This window comes from Trachypithecus francoisi, unplaced genomic scaffold (assembly GCF_009764315.1).
Source record: "Trachypithecus francoisi isolate TF-2019V2 unplaced genomic scaffold, Tfra_2.0 Lachesis_group21, whole genome shotgun sequence".
Taxonomy (NCBI): Eukaryota; Metazoa; Chordata; class Mammalia; order Primates; family Cercopithecidae; genus Trachypithecus; species Trachypithecus francoisi.
Window position 1 is genome coordinate 52,253,939 of NW_022681467.1, and position 21,809 is coordinate 52,275,747.

Here is a 21,809-nt window from a genome sequence, read left to right on the forward strand (position 1 = left end):
AGAGCTGAGGATTCGAACATGGTCTTGAATCTGCCTCTCATGTGAGGAGTTAACAAATGGTAGCATTTTATTTTTTTTTTTTTTTTTTTTTTTTTTTTTTTTTTTTTGAGACGGAGTCTCGCTCTGCCGCCCAGGCTGGAGTGCAGTGGCCGGATCTCAGCTCACTGCAAACTCCGCCTCCCGGGTTTACGCCATTCTCCTGCCTCAGCCTCCCGAGTAGCTGGGACTACAGGCGCCCGCCACCTCGCCCGGCTAGTTTTTTGTATTTTTTAGTAGAGACGGGGTTTCACCATGTTAGCCAGGATGGTCTCGATCTCCTGACCTCGTGATCCGCCCGTCTCGGCCTCCCAAAGTGCTGGGATTACAGGCTTGAGCCACCGCGCCCGGCCTGGTAGCATTTTATATTTAAAAATCTAGTTGATGCCATACTGGGAAAATATTCTACTTTTCTTTGGCTTAAACAAAAGTGGGGGCTATTTTTGAGAGAAAAAGACACCTGCAACACCTACATTTCAAATATTACTCATATTCTAATGTTTTAAAACCATACAGCAATGAAAAACATTATTTACTTCAAAAAGTGTACCTGTGGCCAGGTGTGGTGGCTCACGCCTGTAATCCTAGCACTTTGGGAGGCTGAGGTGGGCAGATCACTTGAGGTCAGGAGTTTGAGACCAGCCTGGCCCAACATGGTGAAACCCCACCTCTACCAAAAATACAAAAATCAGCTGGGCATGGTGACGTGTGCCTGTAATCCCAGCTACTCTGGAGCCTGAGGCAGGAGAATCACTGGAAACCAGGAGGCAGAGGTTGCAGTGAGCTGAGATTGCACTCCTGCACTCCAGCCTGGGTGACAAAGAAGTGAGACCCTGCCGCACACACACGCGCACACACACACACGCGCGCACACACACGTATCTGCTTAACCTTTGCCATTGGTGGGTCTTGCACAGCTACTGAGACGCTTACCGGGAGAAGCCCCTGGTTCCTGGAGTGGGAGTCCTGGCGGCGTCAGGGCCCAGCCTGGCCTTTCTCTCCCATCGGTTCCTCCCCAGCAGCAGCGCCTGCTTCAGTCACTTGAGTAGAGTTGCCTGGCAGGTTTTGTTGCCATCTGTCCCCAGAGAGTTTAATTCCTGTTAGTTCTGACCTGCAGATTGAAAAGTCGTTGCTGCTTTTGCTTCTCTGAGTATTTCCTTGGGACCGGATCCCTCCTGAAAAACAAAATGAGACAACAGAAGACACCTGACCCAGATGAAGGGCGCACAGCCACTCACATTCAGAAAACTGCAGGATGAAATCGTGGTATTCATGAGTCAGAGTCTTGAAATGATTTTAAATACAGGAGGCATGATTTAGTTATCAGACCCTCTCTCATGAAGGGGATAAATAAAAGTCACTTAAAAATCCCATTTCCCCATAAATAGCATTCAGAAAGATCCAGACATTTCACAAGGCAGGGACCGAGCCTTCTCTGTGCTCTGTAGCGTCCCCAAGGGTGAGTCTGCGCCATAGCACGTGGTGAAGGTGGGGTCTGACACGCCTTCACTAGGCTTTCCTCTTCCCTTCTTTCTCCACCTCTGGGTACTTTTCTTCTTAACATCCTTTCCTTTTCTGGTTTTAAAAGTTCTCTGCTTGCTGGTACTCTCTGCAGGCTTGCCACAGACAGCTCTATTAAGAATATCGGCACCAAGAGACATAGATCACACACCATAGAAATTTCTTATCTTCTGTGTGCCTTGACGCCTAAGCGGGATGTGTGGTCGGATGAATACAGATTCTCCTGTCCTGCTCATGGGCTGCCTCTGAGATACATGCTGCTGTTTTGCAGAACAGATGTTGCTGTTGCCATAGCACAGACTATTAGAAACATTGAGCAGACAGAATGTAGTCCCCATCATCTTCAGGGGTTGCGGCACTCATGTAGCCTTCCAATGCATTTTGTTTGTGTGATGTTCAGAGTCTGTGAGTTAAGGTTCTGATTTTATCTAGCAAGAATCAGAAAAGGTCAGGTCCTTTTATGTGTGGAAAAGTCACGTTGCCAGCTTGTGAGGTCTTGCTGTGCCATCTCTTCCTGCATCTTGTGCATGCTTGTTTCGAAACATGTCCTTGCTGGGTGCAATGGCTCATGTCTGTAATTCCAGCACTTTGAGAGGCTGAGGTGGAAAGATTGCTTGAGGCCAGGAGTTTGAGACCAGCCTGGAAACATAGCAAGACCCTGTCTCTACAAAAAATTCTTTAAAATTAGCCAGATAAGGTGGTGCGCACCTGTAGTCCTAGCTACTTAGGAGGCTAAGGTGGGAGGATTGCTTGAGCCCAGGAATTTGAGGTTACAGTGAGCTAGGATCATGCTGCTGCAGTGCAGTCTGGGCAACAGAGTGAGGTGCCATCTCATAATAATAATAATAACAATAATATTTGTCCTGTGGGCGCACCTGGACTAGACAGCAGATCTGTTCATACTGGCCCATTCCTGAGGGTCGAGGGTTGGTGCTGGGTTTCACCTCGTCTCACATTCTGTATCTGGAAGGAGGAAGCCGTTCTAAGCCAAACAGCAGTGGAAGAAGCAACTGAGGAAGTGCTGGGGAGTGTTGCCCACATTAAACGTTACACTTCCACGTCGCTGTGGGAAATGCCAACACAAGAAGCAAATGTACTGGAGGAGCTGTGCCACCCATTTCTAGTGGTAATAAATAATGTACTGGAGGAGCTGTGCCACCCATTTCTAGTGGTAATAAATAATGTACTGGAGGAGCTGTGCCACCCCTTTCTAGTGGTAATAAATAATGTACTGGAGGAGCTGTGCCACCCATTTCTAGTGGTAATAAAAGGACAAAGGGTAAATCGACTTGATGTATAAACCTCTTATACAGATTGACTAAAGTAAAACATTTAAAAAATGAAATCCCTAATAAACAAAAGGACATAGGGATAATTTACGAAACAGGTATTGTGAATGCAGTGGGGTTTTTTTATGTTTCTTAATCCGAGCCAAAAAGGAGCTGTTTCCCTTGCCATTCAGATTAGCGTAAGTTTTTCTTCAAAACATATGTTGTGATGGGGACGCTCATGTGTGGGGATGTATATTTTCATGCAAGGTTTTGGGAGAACTGCTTGGCTTTAAAATCTCATCTCCTTTTGTCCTACTTTGAAATATTTCCTTAGGCTCTGTTCTTATTCATTCATTCAGCAGTTATTCACTGTATCCACTGTGGGCAGAACCTTAGGCTCCCACCATGGAACATGAAGACAACATGCCTCCTGCTTGGGGCTAACAGTGTAGTGGAGGAAACACACTGTTTTAAAAGTCAGTACAAACATGCAGACATACAGTCATTTACCCTAAGCCACGGGGTACTGCATAGGAAACAAACACAGGGTTCCGTGATAGAGAATGACCACGTCTCGGAAGTGGAATTCCTAGGTCAGAGATGCATGCAGTCAGCTGTTCATTGCTAATATTATTGGTAAGGACAAAGATTGGGAAGCCACTATTCCATTTGTTAAATATCTAGATGCATTAGCATATTGCTCCTAATTTGACCACTGTTCCCCTCTTGGCATTTTCCCTACTGGCCTTTTTAAAAATACTTTCAAAAAGCATCCAGAGAGGGCATATGAATATAAATATACAATTACTAGTTTGCTTTTTCCTTTAACTTATGATAAGCGTTTTCTACGTTGCCCCAAACTCTAACCATATAATCTTCCTTTTTGGGAATGTATTTCATGATTTTTTTAACATTTCCCCCATTCTTTGGACATCTGAGTTACAAGTGATAAAAAGAATGAAGATAAAATTTTAAATGGATATATAATTTCTACTGTACAATAACAATACTCAAGAAAAATGCATTAGCAGGAAGATATGGGTGTTTTTTCTGTTGGTATAATACATGTTATCTACCAAAGAGGTGGGGAGCAGGTCCCTGTGGACCAGCTGTGATTTCGCGGCAGCCCCCGCCCTTGTTTTCCCTCATCCTTCAGGGATGAACCATTGCACTCAGGTTTCTCGGGTCAAGCACCTACCCAGGACAAGTGATGGGGCCCCTAGCGGTTGGGAGGACTCTGCCCAGTCTCCAGGGGCAGTTCCTACCAAGGTCCAAGCCACTGAGGCCCTTGAGGGTGTGGGTTTGGGATTAATGGATCTTTTGAATTTTTGAGAGAAAGAGCAAGATTTCTCAATTTCTAATGTGAGGGGTTCCTGACTTACTGTCAGTGGCCGATTCAACTTTAAAAGGACAGTAAGTCTGGGCACAACACAGCACACCTGTATGCAGAATAAGGTCCATGGCCTCTGAACAGCCTGGTCTAGAGGAAGGAGACCGCTCACCCCGACACTGTCGGAAGGAGGGGCAGCAAGGAGTGATAGAAAGAAGCAGCAGCAGAAACCCGGGAGGAGAGAAAAAGAAAGGTGGGGGCAGCACTCACAGGCAGCAGATGCTGGGCTCCTCCTCACCCCTTGGCCCTTTATGCCATAGCTGTGGCTCCAGGCCCCACTGGGCCTTAACTACCACCTGGTTCTGTTCCTGCAGATAGATTCTTTTTCATTGCAAGGAAGAGACCATCTTCCAGAGCCATGGGAAAGCTCTACTCAGACCTCCCATAGCGTGAGACTGCCCAGGGGACCTCCTCTAGCAGAGCAGGCTGTTCCTCCTGTAGGCCCAGCTCTCTACAATGATGGCTAAAAAGAAGCTCCTTTTCTTCAAGGGCTGTACCAGTTAAATGCTAGATTGGGCACCTGCTTCAGTCATTCGTGTAACTTCTCTGTGGCACCACCCTCGGATTTGTGGGTCAAAAAGGTGTCTTCAGTCATGAAAATTTACCAGACCCACCCTAGAAAAAAAGCTGATCTTAACCTGAAAATCACTTTTGGAGACAAGAACTGCATTAAATAACCCAGCTAAGGCACGGGCTGAGGAGGGTCAGCAAATGGTTGTTGGTATCTTCTGTGCATTTGGGAGATGCTGGAAAATCCTTGGCAACTTCAGGAAAAAAAGTACTTTTATGGCTTTTCTTGTGCTGATAATGTTTTCTACAAAAGAGATTCCGGGCATAATATGTCTGTTATTACTCTGGGCACAGTAGGTCTGTTAAAATTACTGTTCCAGTTATTTAAAGAATTTTGTTGATTATTTGATTGCCTACCTTGATGTTTTTCAAAGGCAGTGTCTTATTGAGTAACTAAATATTTTAGTTAATAACAGACCTTATCTGGCAGGGATTGTGACATTGTCATGTAAAAGTTTGTAATTTTTTTACATAGTAAAACTTATTGACTGTACTAGCTTTAGATCAGAGTTCCCCAGCCCCCATACCAGCGACGGTCCGTGGCCTCTTAGGAGCCGGGCCGCGCAGCAGGAGGTGAGCTGCGGGCAAGGGAACATTAGTGCCAGGGCTCCCTCAGCAGCATTCGATTCTCACAGGAGCACAAACCCTGTTGTGAACTGCGCACTTGAGGGATCTAGGTTGCGTGCTGCTTATGAGAATCGAATGCCTGATGATCTGAGGTGGAACAGTTTCATCCCAAAACCTTCCCTGCCACTACCCACCATCTGTGGAAAGATTGTCTTCCATGAGATTGGCCCCTGGTGCAAAAAAGGTTGGGGACTGCTGTTTTAGATGACATTTCCTACCCTAGTTATAAAACACATGTTCCTATAAATTCTTCTTCTTTCCTCTTTTACATTTAGGTGTTTATAACCCTAGTCCAGGGCTTCTCAGCCTCAGCACAGAGGCATCTTGGCTGGGTAACTCTCTGTTGGGGGCCATCCTGTGCACTGTATGATGCTTACTGCATCCCTGGCCTCTACCCACAAGATGCCAGTAGCACCTGCACCCCAGATGTGACAGCTAAAAATGTCTCCAGACATCGCCAAATGTCCACTAGGGAGTGGGATCACCACTGCACTTGGGTTAGACCCCTTTTTTTTTTTTTTGAGACAGAGTCTCGCTCTGTCGCCCAGGCTGGAGTGCAGTGGCACAATCTCTGCTCACCACAACCCCTGCCTCCCAGGTTCAAGCAATTCTCTCACTTCAGCCTCCCAAGTAGCTGGCACTACAGGCATACACACCACAACCAGCACCACCACACACAGCTTTTGTATTTTTAGTAGAGACAGGGTTTCACCCTATTGATCAGGCTGGTCTCTAACTCCTGAGCTCAAATGATGATCCACCCACCTCGGCCTCCCTGAGTGCTGGGATTACAGGCATAAGCCACCACGCCCAGTCTTAGACCCCCTCATTTTTGCAGCTGAGGAAACTGAGGCCCAGAGAGGTGGTGTGGCCTGAGCAAGTTGGCCTAGACAGATGGTGGCAGAAATCTCAATTCAAAATGCACAACTGGGAACCTCCACTCCTGGTTCTCGTTTTTTCCCCCGTTTTTCCTGTCCCCAGCCCTGGGTACCTCTGCTGTGCCAGGCACTGGGTAGCTGCTGGGGCCACAGCAGGGAAGAAGACCACATAGACAAAGTGATGAAGACGAGACTCCAGGTCATGATTAGTGCCATGGAGCAAACACAAAGAGTGCTGGGATCCCAGCAGTGACGGCATGGTCACAGGGAGCCTCTGCCGAGGTGGCTCGCTCACTGACAGTTCTGTGAGTGTGGGCATGCCTTTGAGTGTGTGCAGTGTGCGTTTCTACCACCGCAATACTGTCAGGGTGGCCTAGACCCTGCTCGCAGTCTGGTTCTGCTGGAGTGTGTTGAGGACCCCCAAGGCTGCCGTCATGCTTGGGGGTTTTCTAGAAAGACTTGAGACTTAGCATATGGTTGTACTCACCTAAGATTCACTGCAGCAGTGTGGTGTGGATACGGAGCTGGGTGTTAAGGGGAAAGGTGCAGGTAGCAGAGTCTGGAAGGATCCACGTGGGGCTTCCTTACGCACACTCCCTCCCTCAAGGGGTTGCACGAAGTGAATACTTTCCACCCGCAACGAAACTGCAACACGTGTGATGTTTTTGCCCAGGGAAGCAAATGAGAGACTCAGTACCCAGTGTTTTGGCTGAGAGCCGGCTTTATACCCTTGGCCTAGCATGTTCCAGAATTCCACACTCCCATAAGGAGGGTAGGTGTCAGCATAGACCACACTGTTCATAGAAATGGTCTAGGCACATGAGCCAAGCTACTCTTGTCAGTTAAAAAATGGCGGGAACCCTCCCAAAATCCAAGTTCCCAGACAGCAGCCAGGCACCAGCCTTGCAAGTGATAGCACTCTTAACCTGCTGCGCTGACCCTTTGCTGTGTGCAGGAACTTTCCAAACCAAGGCTTTGACCAGAAAGCCAGTAATAGCCTGGGGGCCACTGCTTGGGGCTGAGAGTGGGGGACTGAAGCGTGACCTCCCCACTGAGTGGTGATGGAATCTGCCCCCTCTTGTTTGCACTCTCCAGTGTGGGGCTGCCTTCCAGGAGGATGATGTCATCGTGCTCAATGGCACCAAGGAGGATGTGGATGTGCTGAAGACCAGGATGGAGGAGAGGAGGCTGAGAGCGAAGCTGGAAAAGGTAATGGGAGTCTTCAGGTTCCGCCCAGCCCCCATCTGAACTCCAGAGCCGACTGCAAACCACTGAACTGAGCTGGCAGCTACTTAGGGGTTTGCATGATCAAGGCAATTTTTACAACCTAGAAGGGCCTGGACTGTAGAAGCAGATTCCAGCTGTGGCTCAGGCCCTGCCTGGCTGTGGTGGGCATAAGTGGTCATCAGTGAGGTGGGGTAGCGATAGCCTGTGAGGGCATGGAGCTGTCAGCAGGCTCCAGAGACCATGGCCGTAAAGCAGTGACACTGACACGGCCCCAGCAAGCCCTCGGGGAAAGGCAGCTACCACCGTTGCTGCTGCTGTCACTTACCGTTGCTGTTGATTTATACTCGGGTCTCATAGCTTGTAAAACAAAGGAAAAATGAAAAGTCATCATCATTCCAGCAAATGTAAGGTTCCCCTGCTGCCCAGATTGGAATGTGCTTGGGAGTGCCCTGGCAGTCTGGGCTCCAGTAGGCCTGGGTGGGCCTGGGCGGGCCTGGGCGCCTGTGTGTCTCACCCACTCCCAGGGCATGTGGATGCAACTCCTCAGGGTCGCACTTTGAATAGCAAGGAGCCAATGAGTAGCCTTCCCAAAAATGGGGGCCAAATCCTTCACCTTCCTGAGCCCTCTCACGGGGAGAGGGAGGGTCTTTTATGGAGCGTGGTGCTTCAGTGTCCGGGAGGGAGCCTGGCACCCAGAAACAGGGAAACCATTGCTGAGTAACGTGGCAGAGCGAGCAGGCTCCAGACAGTGCCTCCGCCAGGAGTTCTTCCGTGCGTTGGCGATTCCCCATCTAGCAGTACATGTTCATGTTGACAGATGATAGCTATGGAATACAGGCTTTTGGTGAGTGGCAAGTTTCTTATTCTTTAAAAAAAAAAAAAAAAAGTTAGGTTCAGGATAAGCTAGGGAGAAAACTGTGTGTGATCAGAACTAAGGCAAAAGAATGCTTGAAGTACTAGAAAATGAGCTCCAGTAGGCTGAGGACATAAAATTATGAAACAAATCGCCTGCCCTCACGTGGGCGTGCGTTTTACCAGTGCCAGTCCGAGGCGAGAATGATGGAGTACCTGAAGATTTTTCAGAGGTTTGGGGTTTTTAAAAAATCATAACAGGCCAGGTGCGGTGGCTCCTGCCTATAATCCCAGCACTTTGGAAGGCTGAGGTGGGCGGATCACGAGGTCAGGAGATCTAGTCCATCTTCGCTAACATGGTGAAGCCCCGTCTCCACTAAAAAATACAAAAAATTAGCCAGGCGTGGTGGCGTGCACATGTAGTCCCAGCTACTCGGGAGGCTGAGGCAGGAGAATGGCGTGAACCCGGGAGGTGGAGCTTACAGTGAGCCGAGATCACGTCAGTGCACTCCAGCCTGGGCGACAGAGCAAGACTCCATCTCAAAAAAAAAAAAAAAAAATCATAGCAGATAAGACAGGACCGTATCACCCTGGAATAATGTGTAATTCATGGTGTAAGGCTTAAAGAAGCCGAGGCTTGAGCACATGGTAGCAGTATTATCATTACGCATGGATCCAGACTGATCAGAAAGAGCCAAAAGCATTTGTATTTTCTCTCATCATTTGACTTTACGTAGAAAATAATGTCTGAAAATGGCTCTGTAGGTCAAGGAATTGTGCCCAAACTTTGAATTCAGATGCCGGTAGAAGTACTCCATGGAGCAATATTATAAGATGTTAATACAACATTCATAAGAACTATTTAGGCCGGGCGCGGTGGCTCAAGCCTGTAATCCCAGCACTTTGGGAGGCCGAGACGGGCGGATCACGAGGTCAGGAGATCGAGACCATCCGGGCTAATACGGTGAAACCCCGTCTCTACTAAAAAATACAAAAAACTAGCCGGGCGACGAGGCGGGCGCCTGTAGTCCCAGCTACTCGGGAGGCTGAGACAGGAGATGGCGTGAACCCGGGAGGCGGAGCTTGCAGTGAGCTGAGAGCCGGCCACTGCACTCCAGCCTGGGTGGCAGAGCAAGACTCCGTCTCAAAAAAAAAAAAAAAAAAAAAAGAACTATTTAAAGAGCCATTTGGTAGGCAGGTGCAGTGGCATGTGCCTGTAATCCCAGTTACTGGGGAGACTGAAGCAGAGGAATCACTTGAACCCCGAAGGCTGAGGTTGCAGTGAGCTGAGATCGCACTTCTGCACTCCAGCCTGACAGACTCTCTCAAAACAAAAACAAAAACAAAAACAAGCCACTTGGCCGTTTAAATGCTGTGTTAAGGGTGAAAAGTAAATACATGTATATCTTATATAAAATGTGTTAATTCTAAGTTGGTTTTCTAAATTACTATGATTCCATTATTGTAAGAGGGGAAGAAAGAGGGAAACTAAGTTTGAGGAGTTTTTAACTAAGGACAGTTGCCAAAAGCCATCTCCCTGTTCTTCATTGCTACCATTGATTAGCTCAGTTTTAAAAAACACAAAAGGGCGGCTGGGTGCCGTGGCTCACACCAGTCATCCCAGCACTTTGGGAGGCCGAGGCAAGCAGATCACTTGAGGTCAGGAGTTCGAGACCAGCCTGGCCAACATGGTGAGACCCCATCTCTGCTAAAAATACAAAAAATAGCTGGATGTGGTGGGGCGCACCAGTAATCCCATCTACTCTGGAGGCTGTGGCAGGAGAATTGTTTGAACCTGGGAGGCAGAGGTTGCAGTGAGCCAAGATCGCACCACTGCACTGCAGCCTGGGCAACAGAGTGAGATTCTGTCTCACACACACACAACAGGGGAAAAATGCATTTTAAAGGAAGCTACTAGAAATACCCATGTTCCCTTTGACCATTTTGCTTTCATGAGTTTTCTGTCACAGGTTTCCTGCCAAGTTAATTGAAAGCCCAGTGGGACTAACATGCCCCCCTCTGCAAAATATTCTCCAGAGCTGCTGGGAATACCTCACAGCTACTGCTGCCAGGATACCACAATATTTCCCAAATACATTTGCAGCTGGAAGCAAGATAGAACGTTTCCTCTCTAGCTCCTTCTTGCCTGTGCTTTTCAAATAACCTCAGCTATGAATGGAGGGCTTAGAAATAAACAGTGGTCTCTTACTTGTTTGAAGGACCGAGTATCAGTTTTCACAGATGTCAGTGCTCGCATTGCAGGTGTGAGATGCGCAGAAGGTCTTTATGTTTTGTTATAAATCACATTGCATGTATGTGTTACAAATTCAAGGCCTGAGAGTCTGTCTTTAATGCTGAGTGCTGGGGGATGGCTGAAGTAATCAGGCTGCTTATCTTTAGTGCCACCTTTTGGATGCTTAGGAAATTGACATTTTAAAGTAAATTGAATGAACATAGTCTTACGTGTCATTTCTACGATTAAATCAGTTCCAACACAGCTGTGTAACTGTAGAATGGTTTATTTTATTATTGCTGATCAAAATAACTATTACGAGTAACAGAATTCTAGTGTCTGGAAATCTAACAAGAGTAGTTTTGAGTTTAGAAGAATTAGCTCAACTGTCTTTAATATAAACCTCAAGGCCTTATACTTGAATAACAAATACCAAAGCAGTTTGACAACTTTGAAAAAAAGTTAGTGGAATGTGCAAGATTTAGTTCGTGTTTATGCTGGCTGGACTTCACATACCCATATATACTCTGTGTTATTCATTTAAGTGCGCTTTTGTATACAATTGTCACCATCAACCTTGGCCCTTATTACTGAAATCTGTCAGCCTCATTTGAAATTTTTGCAAATGTGATTTGGGAGATGTAAATATAAAAGTGAGCAGCTCTGTGCAGATACATTTTTGTGTGAGGCAGAAGTACATGACTGGAGTCACATGCAGAGGATGAACACTCAGGAGTTAGGGAACCTCAAAAGTCTTCTTCAGGTGACTGACTGTCTCATGTGACTGGCATCGGCTGGTCAGACAGGACCCCCGGGACAATGGGCAGCCATACTGACGATGAAGTGGAGTGAATCTGAGCACGTCCTCCAACATTCTTTCTTTTTATAGAAAACAAAGAAACCCAAGGCAGCAGAGTCTGTTTCAAAACCAGATGTCAGTGAAGGTAAGATCTTTCAAGCGATCCTTATTTTAACAAAATACGACTCTAAGGCAGTCTGCTAATATGTTCGTGCTTTGTTTTGCATTGTTTTTGCTTTGCCTACTTTGTTTCTTTTACAGAAGCCCCAGGGCCATCAAAAGTTAAGACAGGGAAACCTGAAGAAACCAGCCTTGATTCTAGAGAGAAGAAAAACAACTTGGCTCCCAAAAGCACAGGTAGGTCCTGTTGTAGCTCTAGGGAGCCGTTTCGAGAAGGCTGGAAACCCAGGTGGCTGAGTCGAGGTTTCACGGGAGTGGGCGAATGGGAAATCCAAGCCTGTCCTGTGTCATGTCTCTAGAGAGCGCACTGAACTCTCTTTAGGGGGGTAACTAAGAAATACGAACACACCCTCATCAGGAGCCCTGGCAGGATTGATGGGGTCTGGGCACAAATGCTAGTGGTTTAGATTCCTTCGAGTAAGCAAGCGCCTGGTGCAAAGCAAAAAAGGCTGTGCTGAGAACTGGCTCAGATGTTGCACAGAGACTGTCAGATGGACTGTGGCTCAGGGCCTGCGGGGAATGCTCCCAGTTTCTTTACCCTTGGGGCTTTCGTGGGCTCCACGTGTGGCTCTCAGAGTCCCCTCTCTGCTGCCTCTTGACCAAGGATCAAAGTTTCTCCTAAAACTCACTCTCTTTAACTCAAAGAAAATACCATATATTTCACAAAAAGAAAAATACAGATTGATTGTTAAGAGTGTGTGATCTTGTCCTCTAAGTAGCATCCAGGGAGGCTGACAGGCTCCTATCCCAGCTCTGCATGGGATGGCCACTCAGGTTCCTGTGCTCATTTCCTCCCCTGGAACGCAGGCCCTGCCTCATTGGGGCAATCTAAGTCATTCGTGGGGCTGGGACCAGCGTCTGCGACAGAGCAAGTAGTTGGTGGGACAGTAAATGATAGATGTGTCGTGCTGTGTCTGCTTTGCTGGAGTTGGCAATTAAGATGATGTCCATCAGCACTCACACAGCCAGCAAGAGAACGTCTGGGACAGAGTGACTGGCGCGCTTCCCTTCTGAGGATGCGAAGTGTAGAGTCATCTTTATCCCAGCCCTGACAGTTCTGGCTCTTCATTTTTCTAGCAACAAATGAGAGCTCTTCTGGAAAAGCTGGGAAGCCTCTGTGTGGAGCCACAAAGAGGTCCATCGCTGACAGTGAAGAATCCGAGGCCTACAAGTCCCTCTTTACCACTCACAGCTCCGCCAAGCGCTCCAAGGAGGAGTCAGCCCACTGGGTCACCCACACGTCCTACTGCTTCTGAAGCCCACAATGCCACCGCTCCTGCCCCAGAAGGTTGTTTAGTTTCCACGTAGGCAGGTCGCTGTGCACCTCTGAGTGCACTGCTGTGTGTTCTCTCTAGCTCTGTGTCATAAAGCTGTCCTGGCCAGCGTTCAAGATGGTGTGGTCACTCTTGCTGTGAGGCGTGTGGATTCCAGGGGGGACATGGGAGGAGCTGCACAGTGGCCCGAGGTCATACTTGCTTCCACCTGCAGGTGCATTTGGTCCTTTCCATGGCCAGGAAGCCCTGTGGGCTGCACTTTTTATGCTTGCAGTAACAAGAGACTCCAGAGTCCTCACTGGTGCAGAGTTGGCACATATTAACTACAATTCTAATGATTTTGCTACCAACAATAAATTAAGTAGGCCAAGTGAAACTGGGCTTTAGAAAGGATGGATTTCAAATACACTGTGCCCACTAGAAGCTTTGAAGAGCCTCGTCCCTCTGCTACAGCCCTGGGAGGAGCCAGGATCCTTGTTGGTCTAGCTAAATACTATTAGGGGAGTCTGCCCCATCTCATCATTTCGAAGACAGCAGAGTCTTGGTTGGGCACCCAGTGATTGGGTTCAAAAATAAAGCTGGTCTGCCTCTTCTCTCCTCTGTGTTTTTATCTTTTCTACCTTCTGCTCATGCTTGGGTAAGAACGTTGCAGCCACTGCATTGGTGATTATAGGAGTCATTCCATGAAGTCAGAGGAACCCACCCTTCTCTCCTCCAGCAGATGGTAAAGGGAGAATTGTACCCGAAAAGAGGTGCATTTTATCTGCCTATAATGTATGTTGACATCAATAGTTAGTGGAACTTCTCATGAGACTCCTAATGAAGAACCAAGAGCCCCAGGCCTCTGCGTGGCTTTCTGCACACGGTGGTATGACTGAGATAGGGACTGCTTCTCTAAACCAGACCCCGGGGCCCTGGGTTTCCTTCAGAAGCAGGAGAAGGACCTGTGGGAGGTGAATGGTAGGAGGTGAGCAGGCAGCTTCTGTGGGAGACAGACACATGGGGAGAACTCCAGGGAGAGGTCAGCAAGGGAGAACCATGTGTGGCCCTGCTCTTTCTCAAACCCTGTGTGGTTCCCAGCTTCACAGTGATGGGAAGCTTTGGCCCCAAGGATATTTTGACATTGTGAGTATAGAGCATTTTAATAAAAATCACATTAAGTGATGAATTTTTGTCATGGACTTTTGCAGAACAAACCTGAATTAGCCATTGAATTTCCCCAATTTTCTATACAGCCAAATTCAGCCATTTTCTCATTGTTATTTCCCTTTTTCTTTTTTTTTTTTTTAATTTTGAAACAGGGTCTCACTCTGTCATCCAGGCCGCAGTACAGTGGCCTGATCATGGCTCACCATAGCCTTGACCTCCTGGACTCAGGTGATCCACCCACCTCAGCTTCCCGAGTAGCTGGGATTATAGGTGCACACTACCGCACCTGGCTAATTTTTCTATTTTTTGTAGAGATGAGGTTTCGCCATGTTGCCCAGGCTGGTCTTAAACTCCTGGGCTCAAGCACTCTGCCCACCTCGGCCTTCCAAAGTGCTAGGATTACAGGCGTGAGCTCCCCTGCCTGTTGTGTTATTTTCACAACAATCACTTCCTTCTTCAATTGGATAACACTATTTTCTATCACTATCTCTTCTTCCCTATTTTAATTTTACTGAGAAAACTTCATCAATCAATCCTTTTAGTCACATTTTACTAATTATAGCTTCTGCCATCATGAGGCATTTTTTTCTTTTAATGACCATTATTTTTACCAGGTTCAGTTTTCTTAATGTTAGCCTGAATCAGTTTTATTTTGCATTGAGTTCATTGACTGTGTCCAGTTTTTTCTGGCAACTAAACCAGAAACACAAAACTTCAGCATCTCAAAGTCCTCTGCTTTGGGCCTCTCTGAAATAAACAGGCTGTGGGGCCTCCCTCCAGCTGCCCCCAGGACTGTCCACGCAGGAGGGATCAGGGCTTCCTTGGAGATTTCTAGCCAGCCTTTAATATTTTGCTAAGGCACCACTCTTCAAGGCTCCTGGCCAGCATGAGGGAAGAAGGTATCCATGATCTGTGCTCCTGCTGGGCATGAGGCCTCAGTACATCAGCGGCTGGGGAGGGCTGATCATTCGCATTGCTTTTAGGGCTCACTGAACAGCCAAGCCCTTGACAGGCTTCTCCCCCTGGGACTCCCCAGCCACCCAATGTGATGGGAAGATGGCCATCCCCCACTTTATAGGTGAGGTGCCTGAGGCCCAAAGCAGCGAGGTGAATCGCAGTTCTGCCTGGCCACACCGCACCTTCTCCCCATTCAGTCCTTACCAAATGAAGGAATCAGTGGCAGCTCCGGCAGGCTCCCACCCAGGGCGCCGAGACCACGGGTTGAGGTGCTGTGCCCAAGAGGAAAGTGGAGCATCTCCTAGCTCTCCCTCCTCCCCTGTCCACCCCCAGGACCCGAGCTGCTTTCCACCAAGGAGGGAGCTGGGAGGAGAAAATTGAAAAGATGTTGAAATTCTCCAAAATAGCATCTATTCAGTTTCCCACAGTACCAGGGGAACCAGCCCCCAATATTTCAACGTAGGTTCTTTTCTATTTTCCCTGTGTGTCGGCCAGTCTGAGAAATAAAGAGAAAGAGGACAAAAGAAATTTTACAGCTGGGTCTCCAGGGGTGACATCACCTCGGCAGGTTTCGTGATGCCCCCGAGCTGCAAAACCTGCAAGTTTTTATTAGCGATTTTCCAAGGGGAGGGAGTGTACGAATAGGGTGTGGGTCACAGAGATCATATGCTTCAAAGGCAATAAAATATCACAAGGCAAATGGGGGCACAGCGAGATCACAAGTCCAGGGTGAAATTAGAATTGCTGATGAGGTTTCATGTCCCACTGTGCACGCATTGTCATTGATAAACATCTTAACAGGAAACAGGGTTCGAGAGCAGACAACTGGTCTGACTAGAATTTCGGTCTGACTAGAATTTCACCAGGCTGGAATTTCCCAATCCTAGCAGGCCTGGGGGCACTGCAGGAGACCAGGGCATATTTCATCCCTTATCTACGACAGCATGAGACAGACACTCCCACAGCGGCCATTTTAGAGACCTCCCCCTGGGAATGCATTCTTTTCCCACGGCTGTTCCCTGCTAAGAAAAAGAATTCAGCGATATTTCTCCTATTCGCTTTTGCAAGAAGAGAAATACGACTCTGTTCTGCCCAGCCTTGCAGGCAGTCAGTCCTTATGGTTATCTCCCTTGTTCCCTGAAAATCACTCTTAGGCTTTTAGGATGCCCAGATTTCATATTGTTCAGACACACATTTTATGATTTGTACAGATAACACAATCATCACAGGGTCCTGAGGCGACATACATCCTCAGCTTACAAAGATGATGGGATTAAGAGATTAAAGACAGGCATAGGAAATTATAAGAGTATTGACTGGGGAAGTGATAAATGCCCATGAAATCTTCACAATTTATGTTCTTCTGCCGTGGCTTCAGCTGGTCCCTCCGTTTGGGGCCCCTGACTTCCCACCACACCACAGCACTTCATTTCCAACAAATGAAATGAAAGCCGTGCCAAAGTGAATGAAAGGAATGCCACCCCACCCCACAGCCCAGACAGAAGTTTGGCTCAAAGATCTGATCTGCTTTCCCACTGGTTCTGCTCTATTGGAGAGTGCTCTAGACTTTTGAATACATATAGGAAAAAGCGATTCCCCATTAAAGACGTGAACATTTCCAAATAACAAAATCACGTGGCAAAACTGAGCATTTCTGTTGTTTGAGGCCATTCCTGTAAACCACATCTGTTTGCCCCTTACTGCTCCATTGCACCACAGCCACCAAACTTCCCAGCTGACTTAAGACAGAGGCTGGCTGAGTGCTGTGGCTCCTGCCTGCAGTCCCAGCACTTTGGGAGGCCGAAGCAGGAGGACTGCTTGAGCCCAGGAGTTTGAGACTAGCCTGGGCAACAGAGGGAGACCCTGTCTTTACCAAAAACTAAATAAAAATTATCCAGACCCTGTCTCTACCAAAAAACAAAAACTAAAAATTATTGAGGCTGCAGTGAGCCAAGATCATCCCACCGCACTCCAGTCTGGGTGACACAGCAAGACCCTATCTCAAAAAAATGACACAGGCTGTGTATGGACATGGGGGCCCCTGAAAATAATTAGCCATCCCTCAAAGCTGCTGGAATGGGGAAGACTGGGGACAGGGAGCAGCACGATGCCAAGGACAGACCTCTAAACTGAGGTCACAGGGTGGCCCAAGGCCCTGGTCATCAGGGCAGCTGCCTCTACAGTGGGCGTAATTCCAGGCAGTAGCTGCCGAGCTCAGTGGGCACTTGTAAGAAGAGAAGTGCCCGTCTTCTGATCAACCCGGAGATTTGATCTCTCTCCGTCTGCCCAGACAGTCTCTGGCAAGAAGCCCCAAGCCCCAGCCGACACTGTACCACACTCAGGGAGGAAGAAACTGTGCAGCACAGCCCAACACCATTTTCCCCTTTTGGTTTTCTAAAATAGTCTTGCAGAACTATTTTTTGTTTTTTCTTGAGAGAGAGTCGCACTGTTGCCCAGGCTGGAGTGCAGTGGCGTCATCTCAGCTTACTGCAACCACTGCCTCCTGGATTCAAGCGATTCTGCTTCAGCCTCCCGAGTAGCTGAGATTACAGGTGTGCACCAAAACACCTGGCTAATTTGTTTTTATTTTTAGTGGAGACAGGGTTTCACCATGTTGGTCAGGCTGGCCTCAAACTCCTTGACCTTAGGTGATCTGCATGCCTTGGCCTCCCAAAGTGCTGGAATTACGGGCGTGAGCCACCGCCCCGGTCATAGTCTTGCAGAACTACTTTGTCACTCCACAGAGCTCAGTACTTTAAGGCACAGCGAAGGTGCCCAGCAGACCTTTGATTATTTCCTATGCAGCATAAAGTTCTGCTCCTCGGGAGTAAACCTGCGAATCAGAGCCTTCCTCAGGAAGACAGCTCTACAGATGACCCAGGGGAACAAGTACAAGCCGTGCGTTCCAGCACCCAGGATTTCTTGTTTCATGTCATTTTAAAGAACTCATGGGTTCTGGTATACCGTGGAGTCCTAGGTTTGTTCCCAGCCTTGGCCTCAGTTGTCAAGCCGGCTGTTCCTTCTCACTTAGGGGATTCAGCCCCTTCCCATTTTACCTACCAACTCCTAATCATCTCCCCCGCTCTACTCGACCATCTTTTTCTGGAAATTCTTCCTGAATAACCTAGTGTAGAGCAGTCCCCTCGTGCTAGGCTCTAAATTAGCTTCCTTTTCTTATCACAATTTTAATCAAAGTATACTCTTGTTTTTTTCCTCCTGAGATGGAGTCTCACTCTGTTGCCCGGGCTAGAGTGCAGTAGTGCGATCTCAGTTCACTGCAATCTCTGCCTCCCAGGTTCAAGCAATTCTCCTGCCTCAGCTTCCCAAGTAGCTGGGCCTACAGGCATACGCCACCATGCTGGGCTAATTTTTGTATTTTTAGTAGACATGGGGTTTCACCATGTTGGCCAGGCTATTCTCGAACTCCTGACCTCAGGTGATCCACCTGCCTTGGCCTCCCAGAGTGCTGGGATTACAGGTGTGAGCCACCACACCCGGCCCAAAGTATACTCTTAACCCAGGGTGGGCACACACCGCTACAGTCAGTGATGGTGTGAGGTAACAGTGAGTGGTGGGGACTGTGGAGGGAATATGGCCACAGACAGAATGGTTTCACTTGGCTGCAGCAGAGACTGGTTCTATGAGGGTGTGGACCCAGTGTTTCTGGACCTCCCATATTTTCAAAGGAAGCCAGAATTTGGAGTTTTAAAGTGAAATGCCCCCCAATATTTAAGTACTGACAATTTTTAAAAACAATGTAGGCCAAACAAAACACATAGGTGGGCCAGGCGCGGTGGCTCACACCTGTAATCCCAGCACTTTAGGAGGCCAAGGCAGGTGGATCACCTGAGGTCGAAAGTTCGAGATCAGCCTGACCAACGTGGAGAAACCCCATCTCTACTAACAAAATTAGCCAAGCGTGGTGGCACATGCCTGTAATCCCAGCTACTTGTGAGACTGAGGCAGGAGAATGGCTTGAACCCGGGAGGCAGAGGTTGTGGTGAGCTGAGATCACGCCATTGCACTCCCATCTGGGCAACAAGAGGAAAACTCCGTCTCAAAAAAACCAAAAACAAAAAACCACATAGGTGGCTCTGAGTTTGTAGGTAGCCTGTGGTTTAATACCTTTCTCTCCCATTTAATTCAGCTCCATGGGGCACATGGCATCTCCCTCTGCTCATCACAATGTCTGCATCAAACAAATGAAAAAAACATGATGGCCTCTCCCAGCAAAGCTCCAGGGTTGGAAAGAGTCCCCTGGCAGGGAATTGGCACCCCGTCATGCCCATCCTCTCTCTCTTACCCCATCCTCTCTTACTGCCTGCTGGAAATGCCCCCATCTCCCTTTGAGTCCTCCTCCTGGGTGACCCCTGTGAGCCCCATTAACCTCTGTCCTGAAATCATCACAATGGCCAGGGTGGCCTCAGCTCAGGGCCTCTGTGACATCACCAAGAGCCTGGCACCAGGTGCCCAGTCTCCCAGTTGCGAGGACAAGCAAACCCATTATGAGCATCTCCCTTCCCCATCTCTGCTCACCATGTGGACGCTGAAATGGTTCCTGGTCCTGCTTCTGTGCCTCACCTGCAGCTATGCCTCTATGTTCTCTTTTCTGAGAGAGAAAACTAGCGAACCCCAGGGGAAGGTGCCGTGCAAAGGGCACTTTTGGATTCTGCAGAATCTACCAGAGCACGCCCAAGGCTGGCTTGGGAGCAAAGGGCTCTGGTTTTTGTTTGTTGTTGTGCTGTTTGTGATACTGAAGTATCAAAGAGACAATGAGAAGAATAAGGTAAGTAAGGATGGCTCCATTTTTTTTTTTACACCATATTGATTCAATCTCAGGAATCTCAGGGAAACGGATGTTCTAGTGAGTCTAGGCGGGACTGTTACATATAACGAACCGACCTCATGGTCCTGGGCAAAGCTGGCAAATTCACTTCCTGATGTATCCTTCGTGAAGACAATAGTCCCCAGATCCACAGATACTGGGACAAACAGTGGAAGATGACTTCTGCTTACTGGCTCATAGATTTTCTGGTTAGATGGATTTTTTCAAATGTAGGAGAGATTCAAGAACTTATGGTGTGTTTCAGAAGGTCAAAATTATTTGCAGGGCCAGATTCACTGTCCCTTGCTTTTTAAATTTTTGCTAGTGTTTGACTTACTACAAAATTCTGAGCTAAATGGAAATGGTATCATTATCCCAACAAAATATGAGACTTGTGCTGAAGAGATAAAGGTGTAAGGTAGTTTGAGCTGGTCCTCAAAGTGACCACAAACAACTCTTTCAGGTAGAAAGGGAAGGGGAGAGAAAGTGTGTTCTCCCGTAGAAAGGACCCAGCACTTCATAATACTGTGCCCAAACTGATTAGAGCAGGGATCGGCAAACCCTTCCTGTAAAGGGCCGGGGAGGGTGTGAATATTTTCAGCTTTGTGGGCAGTATGGACTTCCTTGCAACTACTCAGGTCTGCTGTTGTAACAGGAACTGTGTCAAAACCAGCAAAGTTCACAATATTACTGACCTTGAGTATCTTTCTTGACAGAAGCAGAGTCCTCCTGGCCTTCTAGGCGGCCAATTTCACTCTCCATTAAAGGAAAAAAACAATGCTTCCCTCAACAAAGACTGTGCATTCAATACCTTCCACGAACTCGACGTGGAGCTTGCGAGATTTGTGTCTGAAGTGCGGAGTCTTAAAGGTGCCATGGCAACAGGCAATGTCAGTAACCTCAAGCTTCGAAGGTCAGAGACACCCACACATCCACATGTCATGATCTATGACATATGGGGAGAAGAAAGCTCTAGCTGAATGGATTTGTGTGTCAAAGTAGGAGAGAAAAAAGTTGAGTGTTAACAAACTGTATGCAAACTAATAAAAGTATTCTGAAAAAAAGAACTTCCACATTTGAGATCTTGCTTCTTTTTTCACTAGAAGAAAAAGTGAATGTGAGACCAGCAGCCACAGCAGTGATGGTTTTGTTTTTGCCTCTCTCACGTCCTCTAGAGCTGTGGGTGGTGAGAAGAGCACCGAAAGCTACATAATAGTATATGATGAGCTCGGGCTTCCGTGCAATGGCCGCGGGTGGATGACGGAGCTAGGGAAATCTGGGATAAGATGCTGACGTCATTTCCATACAAACTCTTGTTCTCTATAGTGTATTTGTGCAAGATACAGAACTGCTTTTTATCTCTGATATATTACAAAAGACGGCTTTAATGATAGTTTTTAAATGGTAAAATGATTCAGTTAGGAGGTGTGTATTCTAGAGTCATCTGATTCTCTCACAAGAGTCCTTTCACTCATTGCATTTCAAAGGTTCCGTATATTGATTTTTCCTTCTACCAAACCAGCAGTTTCATTTGTCAATAGTTGGATTTAAAAAAAAAAAAAAAGGGATGACACAGAAGAATCGCTCGAACCCAGGAGGCAGAGGTTGCAGTGAGCTGAGATTGCACCATTGCACTCCAGCCTGGGCGACAGAGCGAGACTGTCTCAAAAGAAAAAAGAAAAAAAAAAAAGGGAGAGGCTGGGCACGGTGGTTCACACCTGTAATCTTAGTACATTGGGAAGCTGAGGCAGGAGGACTGATTGAGCCCAGGAGTTTGAAACCAGCCTGGGCAACACAGTGAGACCTCTTCTCTATTATTTTAAGTTAACAAAAAAGAAAAGGGAGAAAGAATTCGTTCATTCTATGCCATTGGATTTTTGGATACAAATGTGCTAACCAGGAGCTCCCAGATTAGATGACATGTTCTTTATCCTACTTATTCAAAACGTGGGCATTTTACATGTTACTGCGGCTGATGGCATCTCTGTACATACTTAGGTGCTTGATTTCAATTTGCCTC

General features: G+C 47.5%; 3 protein-coding genes across 5 annotated transcripts in view; all 3 read left to right on the forward strand.

Annotated features, from left to right (window-relative positions):
* Positions 1-20,844, forward strand: part of RTF2 (replication termination factor 2) — a 57,896-nt gene extending 37,052 nt beyond the window's left edge. For 2 of the 3 annotated variants that reach the window (XM_033186808.1, XM_033186811.1), the window contains 4 exons: positions 7,389-7,502; positions 11,495-11,549; positions 11,666-11,761; positions 12,662-13,455. In XM_033186808.1, the coding sequence (XP_033042699.1) occupies positions 7,389-7,502; positions 11,495-11,549; positions 11,666-11,761; positions 12,662-12,840 (444 nt within the window). In that variant the 3' untranslated portion in view covers positions 12,841-13,455. Of the gene's footprint in view, positions 1-7,388; positions 7,503-11,494; positions 11,550-11,665; positions 11,762-12,661; positions 13,456-20,505 lie in introns of those variants that run through there. The other variant, XM_033186809.1, reaches the window with a different exon arrangement.
* LOC117068964 (protein FAM209B-like) overlaps positions 18,979-21,809 on the forward strand; it is a 31,353-nt gene continuing 28,522 nt past the window's right edge. The window contains exon 1 of the mRNA XM_033186813.1: positions 18,979-19,070. The gene's annotated coding sequence lies outside the window, so the exon portion shown is untranslated. The remainder of the gene's footprint in view (positions 19,071-21,809) is intronic.
* On the forward strand, positions 18,985-20,862 carry LOC117068966 (protein FAM209A-like). Its single transcript, XM_033186815.1, has 2 exons — positions 18,985-19,750; positions 20,506-20,862. Exons 1-2 carry the CDS (start codon positions 19,178-19,180, stop codon positions 20,767-20,769), a joined length of 837 nt encoding a protein of 278 aa, XP_033042706.1. The 5' UTR covers positions 18,985-19,177; the 3' UTR covers positions 20,770-20,862.